The following is a 26,365-nucleotide window of genomic DNA, read 5'->3' on the forward strand; positions in this document are numbered from 1 at the left end:
GCTACCTGTCGAGATGTCCCACCTTCCATCAATAAGTTGTCCCATGCCTACTCATAGCTTCTGCAGGGCTTTGAATAAACCTCAGCTTCTTCCCTGAGGTGTATCCCTACCCTTCAGTGATATCCTACCCCAATACCTATTGCCTGCTATTGCTGCTACTACTGGACGCGGGTGGCGCTGTGGTCTAAACCACTGAGCCACTACTACTACTACTGCTGCTGCTGCTGCTGCTGCTGCTACTACTACTACTGCTACTACTGCCTTTTGACACCTCCTCCAGCAGTGAAACGGTGTTTCCATGCGCTCTGGTTTCTGTCACGGTGTTCCGTTGCGCCAGAAGCGGTTCAGTCCTGCTGGCCACATGACCCGGAAAGCTGTCTGTGGACAAACACCGGCTCTCTCAGTCTAAAAGCGAGATGAGTGCCAAAACCCCATAGTCACCTATGACTGGACTTACCCGCCCACGGGTCCTTTACCTTTACCAGCAGTGAAAATATAGCCACATGTTTGAACCATCTGGGACTCTCCATTGTGTCAGTGAGGGATGCAGGAGAACATTTCCTCTTAATCCCATGTGAGTTGTACTACTCATGAGTGGGCCCCATGGATTGTGGCCTACCTGTGCCCTGTCCCCTGGGAACATTGGAAGCTGCCTTACACTGAGTCAGACCTAGCTTAGTATTGGCTACATAATACTCCAGCCTTACCTGGAGATACCAGGAATTGAATGCGGAATGTTTGCGTGCAAGTTAGATGCTGTGCTGCTGGGTTGAGGCCCTTCATCCTCTTACCACCAGGGCAGCCATGCCTGTCAGGAGTTCAGTCTACACTCGAGTAGGACCCTGGCAGAGACACATGCCCAACTGGCATGTTCTCTCCCTCCTGGTTGATCGTTCGGGAGCTTCAAAAGCTTTCTTCAGCCCGAACATCACAGCGACCGATGTCAACCGACACCGGCACACTTAGGGATCTGCAGAGTTTGTGCACCATGCGCGTGACAGACCTCAGCAACTCAGCATTTTGGCTAATCTACTTTATTTACATATAAACACACATGGAGCACTGCAACATGGCTCCCTCTCTCTCTAGCATCAGACAGCAAAGAGAAAAAGAACGAGGGACAATAGGTCCCACTTCACGGAAAACAGTAACACAAACATCCTGTCTCCGTCACTTCCCACTTTGTGGAGTCAAAACATACACCGTCATGTGATAGACAACGATCCTATGACTGCAATCATGGAGCAGGAATTCTAACAATGCCCACACCTCCTGCCCTGAATAACCCCGCTACTCCCAAATCACCCTGTTTCGGCTTCCAGCTCACCTGCAAGGCGTGACTCATTCTTCACCTTCCCTTCCCTCTTTTTCAGATGAAGGTAAAGGGGAGCCCTCCACTCAGTCCGACGCACTCTTCCTCAAGAAGCCAGAAAGCGCCTTAATAGAAAGTGGTAAGTGGCAGAGCAGAATTGCACCGGGGGGGGGGGGGGGCGGCCCAAGCATTAGGCACAGTGAGGAGGCTGCCTCGAGGGGGTATATGTGAGATTCCCAGGCAGTCTGTCTTCCAGTTACAGATTAGACTCTGACTGGCTCACCTTCAGTAACGTGACTGAAGCTAGTGCCAAATTCAAACCATGACGCTACTTTGAAGGTGAACCAGATAGGCAAGTTAATAAGCAGACACAGGTGGCCCCATCACTTTCAGTTTGGTCCTAATCATGTGGTGTACAAGGGTCCCTCCAGAGTGGTGTTTTTGTCGCAGGAGTATTCTGTAATGTGTTCTTTAGTGTGGTGCGTTGGCGGCAGATTTAACCTGCTTTGGTTCATTCTGTGATTGGCCTCCAGAAGCGTTATAGCACAACAAAAGCAGGACAAAAACCGAACCAGAACGGTCCTGGGATTCCAGCAGAATAGGTATTGATTGGAAATGAAGCGGTGTGACCACTCCATGTTTGAAGGCACAAACAGTATTGAAATTGGAATCTGTGTGTGTAACCACTCTGATAGCATCATGAGCACAAACCGTCATGAATGTACAGTAAAAATGCTGTCCTCGGTGAAAGAAATGAAGTGGGGGTTCTTTTGGAGCCAGTGGTTGACAGCTACACTGGACTAATGAATTTGCGGGGGGGAATGGCATTCAGAAACTGCTTTTGACCACCGGTCCACCCAGCTCACTACTGTCAACACTGGCAAAGGCTCCCCAGAGTTTAAGAGAGGGGGGCGTTTCCTAGAAATGCCAGAGACCAAACTTGTCCCACTGAATGATGGCCCCGTCCATCTCATGACATCTTTGTGTTTTGCACCATCTGCTGGCGCTTGAGCAGTTTCTTCTGCAAAAGCCCCATAGAGGCATTGACTTTAGATGAGAGGTGATTCCTTCTTAAGTGGAGGAAGTCGTGACTTCCATGCGTCCTGTCTTGTCTTTCAGGGAAAGATGTTGATATCATAGTGCAGGTGAACGGGGCTCTGCTGCCTTGCAAGCCCACCGTCAAATGGTTCAAGGGAAAATGGCTGGAGCTGGGTATCAAGAGTGGACTGAGATTCCAGTTCAAGGACAGCTTCGACAAGGAGAAAAACGTGAGTCCCAGAAGAAGGAAAAGTGAAGGATTTGGCCAGGGGCGAATCAGCTCTCCTATGACTCGTTGCCTTCTTAAACTCATACCAGACTGTTGTAATTATTTATTCATTTGTAAACCACCTTTTATGGGACACGGGTGGCGCTGTGGGTTAAACCACAGAGCCTAGGACTTGCCGATCAGAAGGTCGGCGGTTCGAATCCCCACAATGGGGTGAGCTCCCATTGCTCGGTCCCTGCTCCTGCCAACCTAGCAGTTCGAAAGCACATCAAAGTGTAAGTAGATAAATAGGTACCGTTCCAGCGGGAAGGTAAACGGCGTTTCCACATGCTGCTCTGGTTCGCCAGAAGCGGCTTAGTCATGCTGGCCATATGACCCGAAAGCTGTACGCCAGCTCCCTTGGCCAATAAAGCGAGATGAGCACCGCAACCCCAGAGTCAGCCACGACTGGACCTAATGGTCAGGGGTCCCTTTACCTTTTTAAGCCACCTTTTACATGATTATCCTTTCTTGCAAAGGATCCTGGGAATTATAGTTTGCAAAGGCGACTAAGAATTCTCTGTTAATTGAGATTGGGGCATGCCAGGCTTTGTCCGGATCATCCTCAAAAGGCTACGGCGGAAATGGTCGCCACTAACGAACCTTAATCCTCCTGCTTATTCTTTGCTTGCTCCCGAAGGTTTACACCTATGAGCTAAAAATTGGCAAAGTGGTAATCGGAGACCGAGGGGACTATCGCTTTGAGGTGGCAGCCAAGGACAAGTTTGACAGCTGCACCTTCAACATCGACGTGGAAGGTACCACCAGGAGCCCTAACTCAGTAAACGCTAAAGGAGTCATCCTAGAGCAAGTGGGGTTAGGATCCAGCAGAACTGGGCCACACCATAAGCAGCTAAGCTGCAGGTACACAGGGACCCAGCTGGCTGAACTGAGCCCAGCGGATCTTAAACTGGCATACGCCTTGAAAAGGGGGCATTCTAGGGGTGTAACCTGGGAACCTGGCATAAGTTAAGCTGGCAAATACTATTTTGAAGGTTTGCTTTCCCTCTGCCAGGCTGAGCCTGGTTCAGTCAGCAGTAACCCCATTCCTGCTTCCTGCCAGCTTATCGTATATAATATTGCTCCTTAAATAGCCTTAAATAATATTGCTCCTTAAATAACATCCTCCCTTGTGGTCTTGTGAGTGTGAACCCGTCACCTGTGAAATCTGAACCACAAGAACACACTGAGCGGCATTCTTGCTCCCTGCTTTCCACCTCTGGAACTCCCTTCCCCTGGATATTTATTTCTTTTATTTGTCTATTTGGATTCCTAGTCTATTCCCCCTGTCCCAAGGGCTCATGGCAGCTGACAGGTAGTAGAGGTATCCTTGACCCTGATGTGCTTGTAGTCTGAGAAATCATCTTAAGGCAGCCCTGTTCAGGGAAGTTTTTAATATGTACTGTTTTTAACACTGTACTGTTTTTAACACTGATTGGGAGCCGCCCAGAGTGGCTGGGGAAACTCAGCCAGATGGGCGGGGTATAAATAATAAATTATTATTATTATTATTATTATTATTATTATTATTATTATTATTATTATTAATCTATCCAAGGCCCAAGACTGGTCCTGAAAGACCTACATTGGCTCCCAGTACATTTCCGAGCACAATTCAAAGTGTTGGTGCTGACCTTTAAAGCCCTAAACGGCCTCGCCCCAGTATACCTGAAGGAGCATCTCCACCTCCATTGTTCAACCCGGACACTGAGGTCCAGCTCTGAGGGCCTTCTGGCGGTTCCCTCCCTGTGAGAAGTGAAGTTACAGGGAACCAGGCAGAGGGGCTTTCTCGGTAGTGGCGCCTACCCTGTGGAACGCCCTCCCATCCGATGTCAAGGAAATAAGCAACTATCTGACTTTTACATGATATCTGAAGGCAGCCCTGTTTAGGGAAGTTTTTAATTTTTTATATCTTATTGTGTTTTTAATATTCTGTTGGGAGCCGCCCAGAGTGGCTGGGGAAACCCAGCTAGATGGGTGGGGTATAAACAAACAAACAATTATCATCATCATCATCATCATCATCATCATCATCATCATCATCACTATTTTTCCAAAATATGATTCCTGCCTTTTAAAAATGTGCAGAGCTCTGCAGTGGCATGAGTTTATTGTAATTCCCTAATCACTTTTACATTTTTTACTGTACCTCACCTGAGTACTGTACCTACTCTGAGTAACGAGAGTAGAATAATGTGTGCAAAACAGTAAAAATGGCAGAATGAATCACGACAGCCCAGAGTTTCCGTGGCACCTTAAAAGATCCATGGAGGGACAAGCTTTTGTTCTCCGCACCAGCTGAATAAAGACTCTCTGGATCCCACACAGCACAATGATACTGAGGCTCCCTGAGGATGGAGGTGGTTGTGGGTGGCTGAGCTCCCTTTCTGCATGTGGCTTGCTAGGGTATTAATCCGGCCTTAACCAAGCTGCCGCCCTCCAGGTATTTTGGCCTACAACTCCCATCAGCCCCAGCCAGTAGGGCCACGCTGGACTCATGGGAGTTGCTGTCCAAAATGGACTGGTGGGAATTGTAGTCCAAAACACATGGAGGGCACCAGCTTGGCGAAGGTCAGATTAAGCTGAGATACTCTATCAAGGGAAGAACCAACTAGGCTCAAGATACCAGTTTTAGAGGGACGTGGGTGGTGCTGTGGGTTAAACCACAGAGCCTAGGACTTGCTGATCAGAAGGTCGGCGGTTCAAATCCCCGCAACAGGGTGAGCTCCCGTTGCTCGGTCCCTGCTCCTGCCAACCTAGCAGTTTGAAAGCATGTCCAAGTGCAAGTAGATAAATAGGTACCGCTGCGGCGGGAAGGTAAACAGCGTTTCCATGTGCTGCTCTGGTTCGCCAGAAGTGGCTTAGTCATGCTGGCCACATGACCCAGAAGCTGTAGGCCGGCTCCCTCGGCCAATAAAGCGAGATGAGCGTCGCAACCCCAGAGTCGGTCACGACTGGACCTAATGGTCAGGCGTCTCTTTACCTTTTTACCAGTTTCAGAAGTCTGTTTTCTTCTCTTCCAGCACCAAGGACAGAGGAAAGCGCCGGCGTGCTGCAGGCTTTCAAAAGGACGTAAGTGTCGCTGGTTAGAGCACAGATTGTGCCTTGATCTGCGCAGCTCCCTTACACGCTACAAACACCTGCTGCTTGGGAGGCTAAGCCAGTTCAATGGGTGCTGATCTGGGGTTATATCTCCCCACTTCTTTTCCTTGCAGAGGGGAAGGCGGCAAAGACGATACTGCTGGAGAGCTGGACTTCAGCGGGTTGCTGAAGAAGAGGTAGGTGAAGAATGGAGAATAAGAACACAATACGAGCCCTCCTAGATCAGACCAAAGGCCCAGTATCCATGTCCATTAGAAACCTGCGAGCAGGACCTCAGCGCAAGAGCAACTCTCCCGATTAGTTCACACCAGCAAGTCATAGCTGGTCGCTGTTGATAGCCTCATCTGCATGAATCGGTCTAATCTTTTGAAGCCATCCCAGTTGGTGGCCGTCAGAGGATGGCGTGCCTTAAGAGGTGGGGAAACAGCAGTCCTACCCGCCAGCTTAGTGCATAACACAAGAGACACAAGGGAAACAGTTGGGCAAGGGTTGAAATTCATTTACAAGGCATGCTTGGGCAAATGAAACATTGCTTCTCAGTGGCTTCCATTTCAGAGCACAAGCAATTATTGCATTTCGTGTTAGCCAATTTTAGAAAAACTGTTGGTGGTTCGAATCCCTGTGATGGGGTGAGCTCCCGTTGCTCTGTCCCAGCTCCTGCCAACCTAGCAGTTTGAAAACATACCAGTGCAAGCAGATAAATAGGTACCACTGTGGTGGGAAGGTAAACAACGTTTCCGTGTGCTCTGCCTTCCGTCACGGTGTTCTGTTGTGCCAGAAGTGGTTTAATCATGCTTGGCCTCATGACCCGGAAAGCTGTCTGCGGACAAACGCCGGATCCCTCGGCATGTAAGCGAGATGAGTGCTGCAACCCCAGAGTCGCCTTTGACTGGACTTAACCATCCAGGGGTCCTTTACCTTTTTTTTTTTTTTAACCTGCTTGGAGACCCTTGTAGGGGTAGGATGAAGTCTAGAAACTGAATTTGGTCATGGGGGAATCCACTAGGCTGATGCTATGGTCAAAAATGGTCAAGTGCGGTCAGAAAGCAAAGCAGCTCATAAGGAGTCCAGATGCAAAGGGACAGGAGATTAGCTTTTTGTAATAAGTGGCTGGCATTGGAGGAAGGCCAGTTGGAAGCCAATCAGAGGCTGAGGACAGCAACTTTGAATGTCAGGGAGAGTCTCCCACTTCCTCTGCCCTCCCCCCAATTCCATGCTTTGTCCAGCCTCCACCCCACCCTCCAAAGTTCCATGTGGAAGAGATGTCCATACCTACCAGGGGAATAATTTCAGGCCTAAATTGTACTTCTTCCACCATTTCATCTTGTTCCTTGCAATTTCTTAGAAGTTCTTGTCAACATGCACTTTGGGGTAGCTTGAGAGGCTGGGTTGGACTCAGAATTAATTCCCCGTGAGAGATGCACGGGTATGAGGTTGAGGAGCACACGACTGTGAATGCACTGTAGTCCCTTATCCACGTCACCCATTGTGAGCGGGGTGCAGGGGTCGAACGACGGTCCTACGGGAAGCTACACCTCAAAAGGTCCTTCCTCCTTCTCTGTGCAGAGAGGGCCAGCAGCAGCTGGAAGAAGAGAAGAAGAAGAAGAAGAAGGACGATGATGATGATTTGGGGATCCCGCCAGAGATCTGGGAGCTGCTTAAAGGAGTGACCAAGAAGAGCGAGTATGAGCGCATCGCCTTTGAGTATGGCATTACTGACCTCCGTGGCATGCTGAAGAGGCTCAAGAAAGCCAAGGTGGAAGTCAAGAAGAGCGAAGGTCAGTCAGAATGCCTGGACTCTCTGCCTTTTGGCCTGGGAGCCAGGTCTCCTGAGGTCACTGGTTGGGAGCAGGGTATCTTAGGAATGGGTGGGTGGGCCTGGACCCCGTATCAGACCTTCTGGGAAATTTAGGGAGGAGGCCACATCTCATTGACTATCTGCGGTGCTGTATGTGTGTGTGGTGGGGGGAGATGGCTTTAGGATGGGGGGGGGGGGGTCCTTCAGCACAGTGCCATCCAGTACCCCCCTTAGTGCTGTTTTTCTAGAAAAAGAGGGGCCAAAACACCTCTCTTAGAATAAAAATGGCGCCCACCTGAGAGGTGCCCCTTCCTTCCTTCCTTCCTTCCTTCCTTCCTTTTTATATGTGCGTTATGTTTATACTGGGCCTTTTCTCCAAAGAGCTCAAGGCAACATGCACAGTTCTTCCCCTCACCCCTCCATTTTGTCCCCTCAACAACCCTGTGAGGTAGTTTAGGCTGAGAGATGGCGACTGGCCCACAGAGTCGTCCAGTGAGCTTCCTGGCTGAGAGGGGATTTGAACCCAACTCCCTTTTCAGGTACTGTTCCTTTCCTGCGGTTTCTATCCATTTCCCTTTTTCTCGCTTCTATCCCGCCTTTCTCCTAAGGAGATCAAGGTGGCGTTCTGTGATGGAAGCTATATGCCAGCTGGCTGCTGTGATCAGAGCACCTTAGTGACAGGAGCACAGAAATTCCCCCTGAGGTGGAAGTGGAGATCTTTAGCTCTCAGGACAGGAAGAGGCTGTACTTGGAGCAGAAACCTCATGACTGCAGCAAGGATGTAGGAAGCAGGCTGGGGCCCCAAAGGCGTTTTTAGTAGTCCTCTCCCCGTCTCTTTTGCAGCCTTTATCAAAAAACTGGACCCAGCCTACCAAGTTGACAAAGGGCACAAGATCAAGATGTATGTGGAGCTGAGCGACCCAGACCTTGTTATCAAATGGATGAAGAACGGCCAAGTGATCAAGCCCAGTGGAAAGTGAGTCTGAATGTGGATGGATAGCCAAGGGTGCCTCTGGCATTCTCTAAGAGCAGAGTTGGGTTCTGTTGGGTGGGGAAAATGGGAAAACAGCTGCTGAGACGGACGGACGGACTCTGGATTAGTCTTTCTCAGTTGTGACGTGGCATCTCTTCTTCATGGGCAGATACATCTTTGAGAACGTGGGCAAGAAACGCATCCTGACCATCACTAAGACCACGCTGGCTGACGACGCAGCCTATGAATGCGTTTGCGGAGAAGAGAGGTGCTTCACGGAGGTCTTTGTTAAAGGTGAGGATGATGGAAGAAGAGAGAGAGAGTGTGTGTGTGTTTGTAAAGGGAGGGACAGTATCTCGGTTGGGGGACATGTTGCGCTCCTTCTGGGTAGTCCAGTGACCGATGGTCCCCTTTCTGCCCCTGTGCTCGGCTCTCATCTGTGAAGCTGCCAGCGACAGCAGCCACATCCCGGGAATGGCTTTGACTGCCCGGCTAAACCAGGTGAGGGTGAGCGGATGTATTATTCCAAACCCTCCATGAGTTAGGGAGTCCCTCTGCATGCAAAGACAGACTCCCATGGATTGAGCAGGTGAGACCGGATTCAACAGTCAAGAAGGTGGTTTCTGCAGGAGCTTTGGAGGCGAATGAGGGGCAGATTGGCACCTTGTATGCCTCCTTCCTGCAATTCCTGCAGCCAAGCTGGTGCCAAGTGTATTGCTCTGCTTTCCTTTGGACCACATCAGCAAGGCCGAGAGAGGGGGTGTTGTCTTCTGGGCATACACCCTGCCCAGGCTTGCGCCCCGGGAAGGTCACTTGGGTGTTGCTAACTCAGCAGTTTGACTTTGCTCCCAGAGGCACATTCCATTTTCTCTCGATACAGACAGATACCAACAACCCCTGCACAACGTGTGCTGAGAGATGGACAGAGAACATGCAAACATGTGGGTTCCTGTACACTTCTTAGCAGCTTTTGATACCATCAACCATACCGGTGTCTGCAGCCACAGCTGGTGCTGTGATTCTCCAGGTGCATTCCACTGTCTCTCGAGATGGATGGATGCCAGCAACAATAATACCAACCACACACACACGCACCCAACTAAGAGGGGTTTTTTTTGCAATGAAAGTGATACACAAACTCCACCAGAGAGGTCATTTCGTGCTGCAAATGCAGCAAACGACAATTGTCTGGGCAAACTTAGCAGAGTTAGGAAGATGCCAAGGTGGCTGGGGGCAGGCAGAGGGAATGGGCTGGAGAGGTTTGTTGGGGACCGCCTGATGGTGGCCCTGGAGCTGTGCCCTTGCCATTCTGTCTGTCTGTCCCTAGAACCACCTGTCCTGATTGTGGGTGCCCTGGATGACCAGCAAGTGTTCGTTGGGGACAAGGTGGAGATGGAAGTGGAAGTGTCTGAGGAAGGAGCCCAGGTGATATGGTAAGTTCCCTGCCCATACTTCCTCTGCCCAGACCGTTGTCATCCGAACAACCCCCTCCCGCTCCAGCACTGGCTTTCATAGAGCTGCCTCTTGAACCTTCTCACACGTGTGATGCTTGCAGAAGGGCCTGGGTTCAATCCCTGAGATCTCCTGTTAAAATGATCAGGCAAGGTGAAAGGCCCTGGCAAGTTGCTGTCTGTCACAATAGATGACTAGATTGTGGTGGTCCTTTGTTTTTTGCAGCCCTGGGCAACATTTGAAACCTTCGCACTGCCTTCCCAAAGGGGCTTCAGGAAGGAGGTGTGAGGGCTCTGACAGGGTTCTAGAGTCCTCCTGCCTTCTTCCCAAAGCCTGGTTAGTGTTTTCCCTGATTTGAAAAGGAGGTGGGAGGGCTCTAGGACCCCGCCAGAGCCTCACGCCTCCTTCCCAAAGCCCACTTATCCAGCTTTGAGAAGGCAGCAGGAGGGCTGGGGGGAGGTGTCAAATTTTGGCTTCACTCCCCACTCCCTGTGTGATTAGTCAGTGTACAGACCTGACCGTGGGTTCTGTGTTGAAGTACTCTTTTGGCCCACTTAGTGTGAAAAGTTGGACCGCCCTGGACTAGATGCTTGCACCAATATCAGGAAGCATCATATGTTAGCCCCCAAAATGGAAAATGAGTGAAGCAAATAAGAATGGCAACTTAAGTTGACAGAATATGCGCAGCTTGCAGACTTAACATATAGAATAAGAAAGCAAGAAGAACATACTTTTAGAGAAGATTGGAAAATGTTTATTATTATTATTATTATTATTATTATTATTATTATTATTATTAAATGTTTATTAGCTAAAGTGGTATCTCAGGTTAAGAATGGTTTCAGGTTAAGAACGGACCTCCGGAACAAATTAAGTTCGTAACCAGAGGTACCACAATATATGGGAAATAACTGTATACAGCTGTAAACGCCGGCAGCATTAAGATAAATTCAACAGTGTAAACAAGTTTTGATGGATGCAATAATAATGGAATACTGAATGGTATAGTTTCTGTAAAATATGTAGGGGTTTATGATATGTAAAATGAACCATGGAAAGAGAAGAAGGGAAGTCATTGATATCTTAAGGATATAAAAAATGAGTACTTTAAATTGTAAAGCAGAAAATTTAATAAAAATTATATACAAAAAAGGAAGCATTATATGCTTTGATGGATTTATTGTTTGATCACAAATTATATTGAAGGTGCCTTTCTGCAAGAGGCAGTGCCTTTGGAGGAGCTTTTCTGTTGCAGGACAAACTTCCTCCTTTCCAGGCTTTTCTATACACACACAAACAGGACACTGAATTTGGTGCAGATTTTTGCCCCACCCTCCATGTTTAAGGCAGACTTATTCCCCCCACCCTTTTCCTTCCCTTCCCATTTAGCGTGTCTAGACAGCTAAATGTTTATTAGGGACAAAAGAGCAATTCAGTTCGGTTCACATTTTAATGTGAGGCCTGCCTCGGTTCCTGAAACAATAAGTGAATCAAAAGCAGCCTATCCTTCGAAATTCACCCCTCTCTGACTTTTTGTGGTGCAGTTTTCCAACAAGAAAAGAGAAAGTATATGTTAGGGCAGGGGTCAGCAAACTTTTTCAGCAGGGGGCCAGTCCACTGTCCCTCAAACCTTTTGGGGGGCCGGACTATATTTTGGAAAAATAATGATGAACAAATTCCTATGCCCCACAAATAACCCAGAGATGCATTTTAAATAAAAGCACACATTCTACTCATGTAAAAACACGCTGATTCCCGGACTGTCCACGGGCTAGATTGAGAAGACGATTGGGCCGCATCCAGCCCCCGGGCCTTAGTTTGCCTATCCATGTGTTAGGGAAAGGCACATATCGATGATAATGACATTAAACATATATATGGAGTAAGGCACACTAAAATGCTGGTGATTTTTCTTTAAAAAATAAATAAATTGCAAACTGTTGGTGAACTGTGGTGAACTGAACTTATGATGGCTGGAATAATGAGAAATGGAAAGAAACCAAACCTGACAGAATCCCATTTCAACCAACCAACCAACCAACCAACCAACCAAACAAACAAACAAACAAACAACTGTCTTCCCAGCTTTGCCCCCTCTCTATCTTAGTCTCCTCTTTCTGCCTCCAGGTCAAAGGATGGTGTAGAGCTGACTCGTGAAGAGACGTTCAAGTACCGCTTCAAGAAGGATGGCAAAAAGCACATTCTCATCATCAACGAAGCCACCAAGGAGGATGCTGGGCGCTACATGATCATGACCAACGGTGGCCAGTCAGAGGCAGACCTTGTAGTTGAAGGTTTGTGAGGACTGGTTGGACCAGCCGGAAGAGATTTGGATGGCTTCCACCCCCACGTGGGATGCTGTGGGATCAGTCCTCTTCATCTCTCTCTCTTTTGCCACCCAGACAAACAGCTGGAGGTTCTTCAGGGCATTGCTGACCTTACCGTCAAAGCCGCGGAGCAGGCCGTCTTCAAGTGTGAAGTGTCAGATGAGAAGGTTACCGGCAAATGGTACAAAAACGGAGTCGAGGTCCGACCCAGCAAACGCATCACCATCTCTCACAAGGGCAGGTGAGCCTAAAGGGAAGCCAGTGTTCTCTGAGGGCCAAGCATGTTATGTGTGATAGTTGCAGACTCTGCGGCTCCATTGGTGGCCGCCATTTTGCTTTTGTAAGCAGAGGTGGTGTTTCTGTGGTGTTGTGGGTAGAGTATCACATTTGGACTGTAAAATCCAGCTTTGAATCCTGTCACAGATCTCATGAGAAGGCCTTGCGCCAGCCATCACTTCTCTGTCAAATGCAATGCTTCCCGAACTCTGGTTTCCTGCTGTTTTTGGACTACAATTCCCATCATCCCTGACCACTGGGTCCTGCTAGCTAGGGATGATGGGAGTTGTAGTCTAAAAACAGTGGGAGACTAGAGTTTGGGAATCACTGGTCTAATGTATTGCACTGGAATATTATTTATTTCATACAATTTAAAGAAGAGTTAAAATCAACAATGTGCTAAAAAACAGATTAAAGCACATGTCAATATTCTACATACCCAGGTAGGCTTGTCTAAACAGAAATGTTTTTAGCAGGTGCTGAAAATATTGTTAATGTTCTGATTTCCTGAGAGGAAGGGGAAATAATAATAATAATAATAATAATAATAATAATAATAATAATACCTTTATTGTCAATGTACAATCAGTGTACAATGAAATTAACCGAGCCTCCCTCCCCCCTACAAACACTTAATTAATTAATTAATTAATTAATTATCTGTTCTGGAAGTTCATTCTTAAACCAAAGCCTTCTTAAACCAAGGCGTGCTTTCCCATAGCAGCGGGGGACTCAGTTTATAAATGGAACACACTCAACATGTTCTGCTTCCAAGGCAAAGTTCACAAACCAAAACACCTACTTCCGGGTTTGTAGCGTTCTTAATCCAAGTTGTTCATAAACTAAGCTGTTCTTAAACCAAGCTACCACTGTATTCCTTTATCGGCTGCCATAACTGCCATTTATTTTCTGTTGAATTATAACTTACATTACAATCATTTATTTATTCTCCTTCCCTTGCCTTTTATTCAAATCCTGCTTTTGTTTTCATTTGGCCACAGCTTTTTCTCAAATGGCCCGAAAAGAACCTCCACAGAGTTCTCATCTTTTGGATCTCTTGGTGGTTTTTTGTTGCTGTCCGCTTTGCCATCTCCGCCTAGTCCATTAACTTTAAAATCCATTCTCCTTTCGTCGGGATTTCTTCCTCTTTCCGCTATGAACAGGGCATTTCTCAGTGACTGTGATCGGAAGCCTCTTCCACCCCTCCACCTGCTTTGCCCCTAATAGTGCTCTCACTCCTCAGGTTCCACAAGCTGGTCATCGATGACGTGAGGCCAGAGGACGAGGGAGACTACACCTTCGTCCCTGATGGATATGCTCTTTCTCTGTCCGCCAAGCTCAACTTCCTGGGTCAGTGTACAAAAGGCCTTGAGGTTCTGCCCTGAGATGAAACATACCAGTTTCCACGCTTGTTGCAGAACCCATGTTTCTTGCTCAAAGACATGCTCAGGGACTTGAGCCCCTATGGATCTTCCCTCGCTGCGAGGAGGCGTTTGTCAGGGACTGGGCAGAGGAGAAGGAATGGTGGAGACCCCCTCCTCATCCTGACCCTTCCAGGGAGGAGGAAGAGGAAGACATTGTGTAGATTTACAACAGGGGTTCGCAGCTCAGAGGCAGATGAGGGGGAAAGCTGGGGAAGTCATGGGAGAGCCAGAACAACACCCGGCTGACATGTTGTCATTAGAAAGCATTCCAGACTCCCCGTCTCCCAGAATCAGGCAAGCTTTAAAAGTAGGAGAGCAAAGAGCTCAAAGACAGAGGGCATGTTTCAGCACCCATAGAAGTGACGAATGAGTGAGAGAGACGGCGGGTGGAGATTGACTTGGGACAACGGCATTATCCAAGAGGCTGGGCAGAGGCGGAGCCAGTGTGGTGTAGTGGTTAAGAGTGGTGGACTTGTAATCTGGTGAACCTGGTTTGATTCCCTGCTCCTCCACATGCAGCTGCTGGGTGACCTTGGGCTAGTCACACTTCTCTGAAGTCTCTCAGCCCCACTCACCTCACAGAGTGTTTGTTATGGGGGAGGAAGGGAAAGGAGAATGTTAGCCGCTTTGAGTAGTGATAAAGCGGGATATCAAATCCAAACTCTGCTTCTTCTTCCTCTCTGGCACCCGGAGCGGCGGACATGCTATGCACCTGGGGGCAGGGCCATGAGGTGGGGCAAACATCCCAGGGGGCGAGACGCCCATGGGGGCAGAGTGAGCTGCCCATGGGGGGTGGAGTGAGCCACCCATGGTGCGCTGCTTCCTGGGCAAAGGGGGAGGGAGCCGTGCTGCTTTGCCAGCAGCCTCCCTCCCTTCCCTCTTACTTTTGACAGCTCGGGAGAGACTTCCCCCTCCCCAGAAAGCAGCCTGGGAGCTGGGGTCAATAGCGCGGCGCCCGCCCGCGACTCCCAAACCTCCCCTGAGCTGTCAGAACGAAGGGGGGAGGGCCGCTGGGCAAGGCGGCGCAGAACCTGATGGCTCTGGGTAGGCTTGGGAGTTGCAGGTGGGTGGCGCGCCGAATGTCACCCCCCTCAGTGATGAAACCCGGGGCGGACCACCCCCACTGCCTCCCCTTCTTCTGCCCCTGAGGCTGGGTTCTATAGCCTCTGTAAAGATTGAAATCAAAAAGGACGGTAAGAAACTTTTCCTTGTCTTTATACTTTCCTGGGAAACCTCCCAGGAAAGTATAAAGACAAGGAAAAGTTTCTTACCCTCCTTTTTGATTTCAATCTTTACAGACAGTAGCCGCTGACAGCACCCTGACACAGTTTGTTTGATGTCCCCATTTCTCACAGGGACACTGCTGGTGTGGAATCCCACTGCACTTTAATTCTAAAATAATGTGGGAGCGAGGAAGCAGGTATTGCAACATCCCACACTGACCAGAGGTACTCACGGCTGTTTCTCACTATCCCCATTTGTTCTCTTCCCCTTCTAGAAATCAAGATTGAATATGTCCCCAAGCAAGGTGAGTCCTGGATGGGCCCTGCCATCCTTTGAGGGTGGGTGGGAATGAAAGCCGGAGGATTTTTTTCAATATCCATTAAGAAAGAGAGAGTAGAGATCAGAACACCCACCCCCCGAACTTGAAGCATGGGAAGTCCCAATCAAAATTTATAATTTGGCAGAATATTCAGACTATATGATATGTATTTGTATAATTTGGAAAATTTAATGTCATTTGATTGGATTGTTAAAATGGAAAATTTAATAAAAATTACTTTAAAAAAAGAAGAAAGAGAGAGTAGAGGGGGGGGAGGGCGGGACACAGGAAAAAAAATCAATTATGTTTTCCTGATTATGTTTCCCAATTTTGTCAGAAACAAATGAGGGATGGAATGGGAAAAATCGAAGAAGTAAAACCCATAAAAGGCAACTTCCAATTGTTTGCGGCCTTGTGGGGCAGCAGGCAGTGAATAGCTGTGCTGTGGGGAAAATGTGGGTCTTAATTTAAGGTATTAAATGTGGTAGTGTGGAGAAGAGGTTGTCTCTCATTTCCCCCCTCAAGTCATTTCTGGTTTCTCCAGAGCCCCCCAAGATCCACTTGGATTGTTCCGGAAAGACTAATGAAAACACCCTTGTGGTGGTTGCTGGGAACAAGCTGCGCTTGGACGTGTCCATCACTGGGGAACCAGCACCTGTGGCCACCTGGATGAGGGGTACTGAGGTAGGCATGGCTGCGGCTGGAGGGAGCATGTTGTGAATTCTGTGCTCAGTGCCTCAGCTCCAGGGTTGGAGAACCTAAACCGTGTAATAATAATAATACAGTGGTGCCTCGCAAGACGAAAATAATCTGTTCTGCGAGTTTCTTCGTCTAGCGGTTTTTTCGTCTTGCGAAGCAACCCTATTAGCGGCTTAGCAGATTAGCGCTATTAGCGGTTTAGTGGCTTAGCGGCTATTAAAGGCTTAGCGGCTTAGCGGCTAAAAGGCTATTAGCGGCTTAGAAAAAGGGGGGGAAAGCGAAAAAAATTGCAAGACTCGCAAGACGTTTTCGTCTTGCGAAGCAAGTCCATAGGGGTTGTCTAGCGGGTTTTTCATCTTGCGAGGCATTCGTCTTGCGGGGCACCACTGTAATAACAACAACAACAACAACAACAACAACAACAACAACAACAACAATTTATTATTTATACCCCTCTCATCTGTTTGGGCTTCCCCAGCCACTCTGGGCGTCTCCCAACAGAATGTTAAAAACACAATAAAACTTCAAACATTAAAAACTTCCCTAAACAGGGCTGCCTTCAGATGTCTTCTAAAAGTCAGATAGTTGCTTTCTAAAATTGTTTCTAAAAGTCAGATAGTTGCTTATTTCCTTGACATCGGATGGGAAGGCGTTCCACAGGGTGGGTGCCACTACCGAGAAGGCCCTCTGCCTGGTTCCCTGTAGCTTCACTTCTCCCAGGGAGGGAATCGCCAGAAGGCCCTCGGAGGTGGAGCTCAGTTTTCCTGGCTGAACGACAGGGGTGGAGACGCTCCTTCAGGTATACTGGACCGAGGCCGTTTAGGACTTTAAAGGTCAGCACCAACACTTTGCATTGTGCCCAGAAATGTACCGGGAGCCAATGTGGATCTTTCAGGATGGGTGTTATGTGGTCTCGGCGGCCACTCCCAGTCACCAGTCTAGCTGCCGCATTCTGGATTAGTTGTAGTTTCCGGGTCACCTTCAAAGGTAGCCCCACATAGAGCACATTGCAGTAGTCCAAGCGGGAGATAACTAGAGCATGCACCACTCTGGTGAGACAGTCTGTGGGCAGGTAGGGTCTCAGCCTGTGTACCAGATGGAGCTCTGAAATCTCTCAAGCTGGCAGCAAAAAACTTGTCTAGTCCTACTTGCACACTTACTATTTACTCTTTAAGCATGTGTTCTATAGCATGTCACTGAGGCAACCTTCCAACACTTTGACTTCAGCCTCAAAGGGGCACTTCTTCATTGTCTCCCAAGGCAGAAGGATGCATCAACAACATTGACACAATCCTAGTGAATTAGTGGCAGATGTGTTCCACGTCATTAGTTGTTCTCCGGTGTTTCCCCACTGCCCCTCTTCCAAACCTTTGTGGGGGTCCTGCCGCCTTGGGTTCATATACTCATCCCTAGTGCCCCCTACTCTGCACTGTGCAGCTTATTCAGACTCTCCAGTTGCCCCTATTTTCCAGGGACAGTCCCGGATTTACAGAAGCCATCCCTGTTTCTGATTTGATCCCAGACGTGGACGTAGCTAGGATTTTTGTTATGGAGGGGCGGGCAGGACTTCTGTTGGGGAGCGGGCAGAACTGACGTGATTGGTCAGTTAGTTCTATTGTTTTATTTGATGGGGGACAGCTGCTCCCCTGCTCCCATCTTGGCTATGCCCATGATCCCAGAGTGTCCTGCTTTTCCTTAAAGGTAAAGGTAAAGGTACCCCTGCCCGTACTGGCCAGTCTTGACAGACTCTAGGGTTGTGCGCCCATCTTACTCTAGAAGCCGGGGGCCAGCGCTGTCCGGAGACACTTCCGGGTCACGTGGCCAGCGTGACATCGCTGCTCTGGCGAGCCAGAGCCGCACACGGAAACGCTGTTTACCTTCCCGCTAGTAAGCGGTCCCTATTTATCTACTTGCACCCGGGGGTGCTTTCGAACTGCTAGGTTGGCAGGCGCTGGGACCGAGCAGTGGGAGCGCACCCCGCCGCGGGGATTCGAACTGCCGACCTTTCGATCGGCAAGCCCTAGGCGCTGAGGCTTTTACCCACAGCGCCACCCGCGTCCTTAGGACGTCCCTATTTTCGTTGGAGAAATGTTGTAGGCTTATGGACCCACCGAGCCAAGGCGCTAAGTAACTATACAATCTTTAGAAGAAATCTGAAATCAGCCCTGTTTTTAAAATGTTTAATCATAGAATTGGGAAGTTGGAAGTCTCCTCTAGCCCAACCCTCTGTGATACAGGAATCTCAACTAAAGCATCCATGACGGATGGCCATTCAGCCTATGCTTAAAAACCTCCAAAAAAGGAGAGGGCACAACCTCCAATGTTTTATTCTGTTTTTCTCTAAGTTGGAAGCCGCTCAGAGTGGCTGGGGCAACCCAGTCAGATGGGCAGGGGTATTCTTATTCTTATTATTAGGGATATTAGCTCCGCCCAAGGCATGATGGAAGTATTGGCTGGAAAAAGATAGACATAACATTTTACAAGGACAGGAAGGAACACCACGGACAGAATAATTGTCACACACAGGAGGAATAAGGCTATAGCTTCACCTATAAGTTTGTAAATCATTTAATGTGTCAAGACGAATGGATGTCGTTAATATTGCAGTTGTTATATAAGGGATGGTTATTTTGAATGGAACGGAATTGAGAGGAATAAGATATCTTGGAACGCAGAAACAAAGCAAATTATCAAACCATCAATTCTGGCACGCGGGAGGCCACCTAAATTATATAATTTGGCATATGAATGTTTGAGATTAGTACAGTGGTACCTCGGGTTCAGTACTTAATTCGTTCCAGAGGTCCGTACTTAACCTGAAACAGTTCTTAACCTGAAGCACCACTTTAGCTAGTGGGGCTCCTGCTGCCGCCGTGCCGCCGGAGCACGATTTCTGTTCTCATCCTGAAGCAAAGTTCTTAACCTGAAGCACTATTTCTGGGTTAGCGGAGTCTGTAACCTGAAGCGTCTGTAACCTGAAGTGTATGTAACCCTAGGTACCACTGTAATTGCATTGTGATTTGGCGTTGTTATAATGAGGCTACCATTGGATTATTGTAATTGAAAATTAATAAAAATGATTGTCAAAAATATATTTTTTATTTTTACTACTACTACTACTGTTTAGGGTGTCCCTATTTTCATTGGAATGGGATGCGGGTGGCGCTGTGGGTAAAAGCCTCAGCGCCTAGGGCTTGCCGATCAAAAGGTTGGCGGTTCGAATCCCTGCGGCGGGGTGCGTTCCCGTTGCTCGGTCCCAGCGCCTGCCAACCTAGCAGTTCGAAAGCACCCCTGGGTGCAAGTAGATAAATAGGGACCGCTTACTGGCGGGAAGGTAAACAGCGTTTCCGTGTGCTGCGCTGGCTCGCCAGATGCAGCTTTGTCACGCTGGCCACGTGACCCGGAAGTGTCTGCGGACAGCGCTGGCCCCCGGCCTCTTGAGTGAGATGGGCGCACAACCCTAGAGTGTGGCAAGACTGGCCCGTACGGGCAGGGGTACCTTTACCTTTACCTTTATTTTCATTGGAGGTTATGCATACTTCTCTGCTTGACTCATCTTGGCTTGCTCCCCCATACTCCTCAGGTCTTTGCAGAGAAGGAAGGCCGGGTCCGTATAGAGGAGAGGAACGAGCTGAGCAGTTTCGTGATAGAGAGTGCCGAGCGCTCAGACGAAGGGAGCTACACCATCAAGGTGACCAATCCGGTGGGGGAGGACATAGCGACCCTCAATATCAAGGTGGTGGGTGAGTAACCTGGCTGGCTGCAATTGCGGGGCAGGTCTTTTAGTCCTGGCTGGCCTGCCGTCCCACTGTTCCCATCTTACTCCCATTGCCCCATGTCTTTGGCAGACGTCCCCGATCCTCCGGAATCCGTGCGCATCACTTCGGTGGGAGAGGACTGGGCCATTTTGGTGTGGGATGTGCCCAAATACGACGGCGGCATGCCTGTGACTGGTAAGAGACCTGGGGGTATAGGGCGGCGTACAAATTGTGCATATTGCTATGATACTGTGGCTATAACAATCAAAAAACATTTATGCCCTTCACATGCCTGGTTGGGGAGTAACAAACCCTCACTCGCCATTGGTCAGGTCACATTATTATTATTATTATTATTATTATTATTATTATTATTATTAGTGTTTCTGTGTGTTCAGGATATGTGCACATCCCTCTTATTCAGATGAGTGCCCATACCTATTATTATTATTATACCTTTAAAATGGGTGTGTGCATCATCACGGATTACAAGGACATGTCCCTTCTTTTCAAAATCATTTTTTTTAATGGTTATGTGTCCTCCTCCATCAATCACTCTTTCACGTGCCTATTCAAAAGCATTTGCATTTTTGGTTTGGGTTCTTTCCCCCTTGGGAGTGAAATTGGCTAATTCGATTTCACAACTCCATTGCCTTGTATAGTTCTTCTCAGTAGCATAAAGTTCTTCTGAATCTTACCTGCAAATGAACCTGAGGTGGCATAGCTTAGGGGTCAGCAAACTTTTTCAGCAGGAGGCCGGTCCACTGTCCCTCAGACCTTGTGGGGGGCCGGACTATATGGGGGGGGGGGGAATGAACAAATTCCTATGCCCCACAAATAACCCAGAGATGCATTTTAAATAAAAGCACACATTCTACTCATGTAAAAACACGCTGATTCACAGACCGTCCGTGGGCTGGATTTAGAAGGTGATTGGGCCGGATACATCCCCCGGGCCTTAGTTTGCCTACCCATGTATAGCTGTCAACTTTTCCCTTTTCTTGTGAGGAATCCCATTCGGAATAAGGGAATTTCCCTTTAAAAAAGGGAACAGTTGCCAGCTATGTACCCATGGCATTGCTGGATCACTGGGGATCCCTTGTCTGTGGGGACAGTTGTTGTTGGCAGGGAAACGATGGAGGAGTGCATTTTTGGTGGTGAAGTGTTGGAAGGTTACAGCGTCTGCTGTAGAGATTGATATGGGAGAGACATGTTTTGTTGCGGCTGGGGCAGATAAAGGCGTCCGGTTGTGCTTCTGCAGATGCACCATGGTGTTTCTTCTCTCTGTGCTACTCCCAGCGGTCATTCCTCCTCTGGTCACTGCTGTGGATGCCCAACCTGGCTGCCTATGTATCTCCAGACACTGTGAACACCCTCAAGAATGATGTTGCCAGCCTTCATGTTTGCAGACACCTTTGGAACTCAAGAGTTGGCCTGGTTCCCAGTTCCCGAAGCCAGCTCCCCATAGAGCACGTCCTTGGGGATCCTGCCACCTTCCATTCTGTGGACAATCTCTGGAGAGCTGGTATCTCCTCCCGTTGACCTCATTTCCCCCCTTTCTGCCTCAGGGTACCTGATAGAGCGCAAGAAGAAAGGAAGCATGCGTTGGATGAAGCTGAATTTCGACGTTTTCACCGAAACAACCTATGAGTCCACCAAGATGATTGAGGGGGTGCTGTATGAGATGCGAGTCTTTGCCGTCAACGCAATCGGAGTCTCTCAGCCCAGCTTGAATACCAAACCTTTCATGCCTATCGGTGAGTAAATTTTGTGTGTTTATGGGGGAGGGTGCTATTGATAAAGAGATGGAAAGAGACAAGAGTATGAAATGTGGAGGCCATGGAGTAATGATAAAGTGTGTTGGGTAAAAGCCAAATAATCCCTTCTTCCTGCCTTAGGTGAGTGAAATCATACTGGGCCCTGCTTAGCTTTGCAGGGGTGCTAGCAATTTTATTGCTGCGCCGCTGGGTGTCTTGCCCCTCCTTCTCTCGCCTGCAGAGTGAGAAAAGGAAGTTAGCTGGCGGTAGGGATGGAGGAGAAATTTGATTTGGGTCTCGTTTTGAAGCTGAATATCAAATTCACACTTTGCGAAACAATATACGAACCGAAAAACACAGTTATCCTCTGAAATTCGCGCTTATCTTCATTTTGCTGTGCAGCTCAGCAGCCAAAAAGTGTTTACAAAAGGGTATATATTAGGGGGCAGTGGGCATAAAAATGAACGCACTGGTGAAAATAACATACACAAATGCATTACGTTGCTTGTAAAAATGTGTATGTTAGTCCAAACTGCATATGAAAATGTGTATGTTAGGAGAAAAATTTGCACTGAAATGCTGGTGGATTTTTAGGAGGGTTTAAAAATAAAACAAATCACAAATTGCTGCAAAATGTGGAGAACCAAAAATGAGAAATTGAGAGAACTGTAATTGGCAGATTGTTTTACCCCAGCTGGTGGTTACCAGGGCCAGGGCCTTTTTAGTTGTGGCACCCAGCCTGTTCAGTGCCTTGCCAAGTGTGGTGCACTAGGCCCTTTCCCCACATTGCTTGAAGCAGCTAGTAAAAACATGGCTGTTCAAAAATACTTTTACCTGGCTGTTCTCTTTTCTGCTGGTAATTATTTGATGCCTTAATTTCACTGGCTGTTCTTGATGTCATTGTAGGGGCCTGGTTTTGATGTCAATATTGGTGATTTTTCAAGGGATCGCTCTATATTTTATTATTAAAATTTACATATGTATTAGGATAATAATATCAGATTTATAAACAAATGTATGGCGTTAGGGTATTTTTTGGTATCTATTCACATATTTTTTCTCTACATATTTTTGTGACTTTTTCTTTCCTCCCCATCTTTTGTATCACTTTATTTCTTTATAACTGAAAACTTTTCAATAAAATATTAATAATAAACCCCCCAATATATTTTATTATCATTTTGTCCTTTGCATTTTATGATGCCATGAGTATCTTTGAAAACTAGGGGAGTATAATCTTCTTCTTCTCCTTCTTTGGCGATCACTTGTAGCTTGAGTATGATTGTCTTCCATAAACACGGTTTTAACAATGAGTCAGTAAGTGACTGTGGAGGCCAATTCTGGATCCACACATCCTTCCACAGTGGGGACATTGGTTTCCAGGCGGGAGTTGATCACGGTGAGGGTTTGCCAAGCGTGCCTTCATCTTAGCGTGTTTCTCACTTTTGTCCTGAGTTTGAGTGTCTTCAAAGCCCATGACGCCTTTGGTAAAGGCTGTTCTCCAATTGGAGCGCTCACAGGCCAGTGTTTCCCAGTTGTCAGTGTTTATACTACATTTTAAAAAGAAGAAGGAGAAGGAGAAGGCATTGACAAAAGGTACAAAATGGCAGGCTCTCGGCATTTGAGACCAACTGGAAGTTGTGGATTTGTCAGTGTAGGCGAGAGACCAATGTTATGTTTGTGCATATGTGTAATTGCTCTTCTGCTTCCTCCCTCCTCCTTCAGCCCCCACTAGTGAGCCACTCCACCTCACCCTGGAGGATGTAACAGACACCACGGCCACTTTGAAGTGGCGTGCTCCAGACCGGATTGGTGCAGGGGGTATTGATGGCTACCTCATTGAGTGGTGCAAGGAAGGAAGTGAGTATCAGGGGGTCAAGGGTCTGGAAACCGAGCCTATTGAGGAATGGTTGAGGGAGTAGGGTTATGTTTGGCCTGGATAAGAGAAGATTGAGAGGAGATATGGTAGCCATCTTCAGATATCTAAAGGGCGGTCACATGGAAGATGGACTGGGCTTCTTTTCTGCTACTCTGGATGGTAGGACCCGAATCAATGGCTTCAAGTTACAAGAAAGGAGGTTCCAGCTAAACGTCAGGAAGAGCTGTTCAGCAGTGGAAAGGACTCAGAGCCTGGGGTTGGTGGTGGGATGATGTTGAGGTGGTCAGAGGGAGAAGACTGGGTGGAGGAGGTGTCAGAAGCTGAAGGGGCAACAGGGCTCAATGAGTTGGCAGAGTCTGTAGCAGAGAGAATTCCAGAATCAGAGGCAGGAGAGGAGGGAGGCCAAGAGGCAGAGATGACTCTGGCTGGTGAAGAGGCATGGGTGTCTTCCCCTCCTGCTGTTACAATATCCCCTCCCCATGTGTCTCCCAGAACCAGGAGAGGCATGAAAAGGGTGGAGGATAAGTTAGCTTCACATAGGCACAGTCTCAGAAAGCCCTGAAAAGAAGGGGGCTTAGAGAGCTGTGGGGAGGGAAGGACCTTCAATCTCAGCAACTGCTTCATGGAGGCAAGACCTACCAGACGTCAGTTGCTGGGCTTATTAGGCCTGGCACTCCTGTGCACATGCTGTTTCTTTTTGCTAATAAAGAGTTAACTCCAACTTACACAGTGTGATTTATTGCTGGCTCGCTCCTGTCTTCCAACACCTTTTACCTTCTAACCTTGTGTTCTCTGCTCCCAGCCGACGAATGGGTAGCTGCCAACACAGAGCTGGTCGAACGCTGTGGCTACACCGCTAAGGGACTTCCTACAGGGGAGAAGCTTTTGTTCCGGGTCATTGCAGTCAACATCGCTGGCAAGAGTTTACCCGCCACCCTTGCGCAGCCGGTCACTATCCGAGAGATTGTCCGTGAGTCAAGTTGTATTTCTTGAGCTGTGAATCCTGAGCTCCCTCAATGTCCCTACCCCTGGGCCTTGCTGCCTTCTAAAGGGAGCCTGCAGAGGCAGAACATACAAGAGCTTCTAGTTTCACTCCTCCAAAGGTTCTTGGAGAGCCAGACTGAGAAGATGTCCGTGGGCTAGATGTGCTTGTTGCTCCAAGTCGCTAGGAATTAGGAGGAGGGGAGAAACTTGATTCCGTTGGCATTTAGAGGTGGATCTGTCAAATTTGCAGTTTCCAAAACAAAATAAGAACTGACGTGCAGCCATCCTTCGGAATTCGTACTTAGCCATATTTTGCAATGCGATTCTCCTACCACAGTTTACAAAACGCACATGTTAGGTGAAAGTGTGCATGAAAGTTATTATAGCCATGAAAATAGTATACAAGAATTAGGAGAAATGGCTTGCAAAAAAGGGGGGGGGGGTAACATGTAAATGTGTTTAGTAGGAGAAATTCAAACTGAAATGCTGAAGAATTTTGGTGAGGATTTAAAAACCGCAAATTGCTGCAGAAATAGGGAGAACTGGATTTAAGGCTGGAATGCCAAAGGACGTTGCCAAATTATAAACTTAAAACACTGGAGGATTTGAGTCTAGACTTACAGCACAATCCTAACCATGCCTGATGAGAAGTAAGTCCTATTGAATTCAACAGGGCCTACTCCCAGGTAAAGGGGCGGTTATACTCAATATATACCCACTGAAATCAGTAAGATTTAACTTAGTTGTCTTAAAGTCATCCCATTTATTTCAGTAGGTCTGCTCTTAAGTGTGACGCATTAATCTAGATCCAACCCAATGTGTGCCTAAATTGACTTTGGAAAGTCTGGATCCCAACCACCTGCCACCTTATGCAAATTTCATGCAAATTTGAGTCATGCGCTTGTGCCCTGCATCCTTTATATACTTAGTAATGTCTCTGTTTACCACACCATTAAAGCCCTATATGTGTTCCTTATAGTCCTAAATGGATTAGGAATTCAAATTGTAGAGGATTACCTCCTCCCATATGAACTTGCCTGTCCTCTGAGGTTCTTGAATTAGGAACATATTTCTATATGCAACCCTGGTAACTTCTGAGGTGTGGTAAGTAAGGCCACGCAGCAGGACCTTTTCTGTGGTGACCTCCAGTGTGTGGAGTTCCCTGCCCCGTGAGGTTCGTTTGTCTTTCCTTACCCGTGCTCTGCCATTGACCAAAGAACCTGCTTTCCGATCTAGCCTTTAATTTATTAGCCCCCTAAGGCTAAAGGCTGTGAAGTTTCTGGTCTCTCCGAGGCCCAAACTAGACACTACACACCATTCATGCCATCAGCAGCCGTACAAACGTTTTCAATAAATAAATGGCGCCTTTACACCATTCACACCATCAGCAGCTGCGCAAGTGGTTTTTAAATATAAACTGCTGGTGTGAAGGGGTACAATCCAGATCAGGACCCCTGGTGGATGTGGTGGGAGAGGGACTTTACCCACACTGTGGCCCCAATATGGATCGGGGCCCTTGCACCTCCTGATTTCAGCCCACTCCTTATTTTCTTTTTGAAAGCAGCTGCTGAAGCGATAAGGCTTGATGCAAATAAGAGGTGATATTTTGCCCCTGCACTATATTTGTCTGACATTGGTGGGCTTATAATTTAATCCCCCCCCCCCACATTGATTTGGAATGAGTAGAGGTGTCTAATTGGGACCAGGACCTCTTGCTTGGCTTCTACACCTAGTCCTCCTCCTAAATATTAAGTTGGTGCCAGGAGTATGCTGGT

The 26,365-nt window shown here is 47.9% G+C and overlaps 1 protein-coding gene across 1 annotated transcript in view; it reads left to right on the forward strand.

Moving 5' to 3' along the window:
• The window catches only part of MYBPC2 (myosin binding protein C2), a 67,737-nt gene that overhangs the window by 24,786 nt on the left and 16,586 nt on the right, over positions 1-26,365 (forward strand). Inside the window, exons 4-22 of the mRNA XM_028702318.2 lie at positions 1,374-1,451; positions 2,432-2,580; positions 3,259-3,376; positions 5,642-5,690; positions 5,834-5,896; positions 7,287-7,498; positions 8,362-8,494; positions 8,661-8,785; positions 9,819-9,924; positions 12,071-12,237; positions 12,346-12,511; positions 13,790-13,896; positions 15,469-15,498; positions 16,058-16,197; positions 19,796-19,955; positions 20,061-20,165; positions 21,539-21,727; positions 23,453-23,587; positions 24,409-24,576. Coding sequence (XP_028558151.2) covers positions 1,374-1,451; positions 2,432-2,580; positions 3,259-3,376; positions 5,642-5,690; positions 5,834-5,896; positions 7,287-7,498; positions 8,362-8,494; positions 8,661-8,785; positions 9,819-9,924; positions 12,071-12,237; positions 12,346-12,511; positions 13,790-13,896; positions 15,469-15,498; positions 16,058-16,197; positions 19,796-19,955; positions 20,061-20,165; positions 21,539-21,727; positions 23,453-23,587; positions 24,409-24,576 — 2,400 coding nt within the window. The remainder of the gene's footprint in view (positions 1-1,373; positions 1,452-2,431; positions 2,581-3,258; positions 3,377-5,641; positions 5,691-5,833; positions 5,897-7,286; positions 7,499-8,361; positions 8,495-8,660; positions 8,786-9,818; positions 9,925-12,070; positions 12,238-12,345; positions 12,512-13,789; positions 13,897-15,468; positions 15,499-16,057; positions 16,198-19,795; positions 19,956-20,060; positions 20,166-21,538; positions 21,728-23,452; positions 23,588-24,408; positions 24,577-26,365) is intronic.

The sequence above is a fragment of the Podarcis muralis genome, chromosome 13, assembly GCF_964188315.1.
Source record: "Podarcis muralis chromosome 13, rPodMur119.hap1.1, whole genome shotgun sequence".
NCBI classification, from domain to species: domain Eukaryota; kingdom Metazoa; phylum Chordata; class Lepidosauria; order Squamata; family Lacertidae; genus Podarcis; species Podarcis muralis.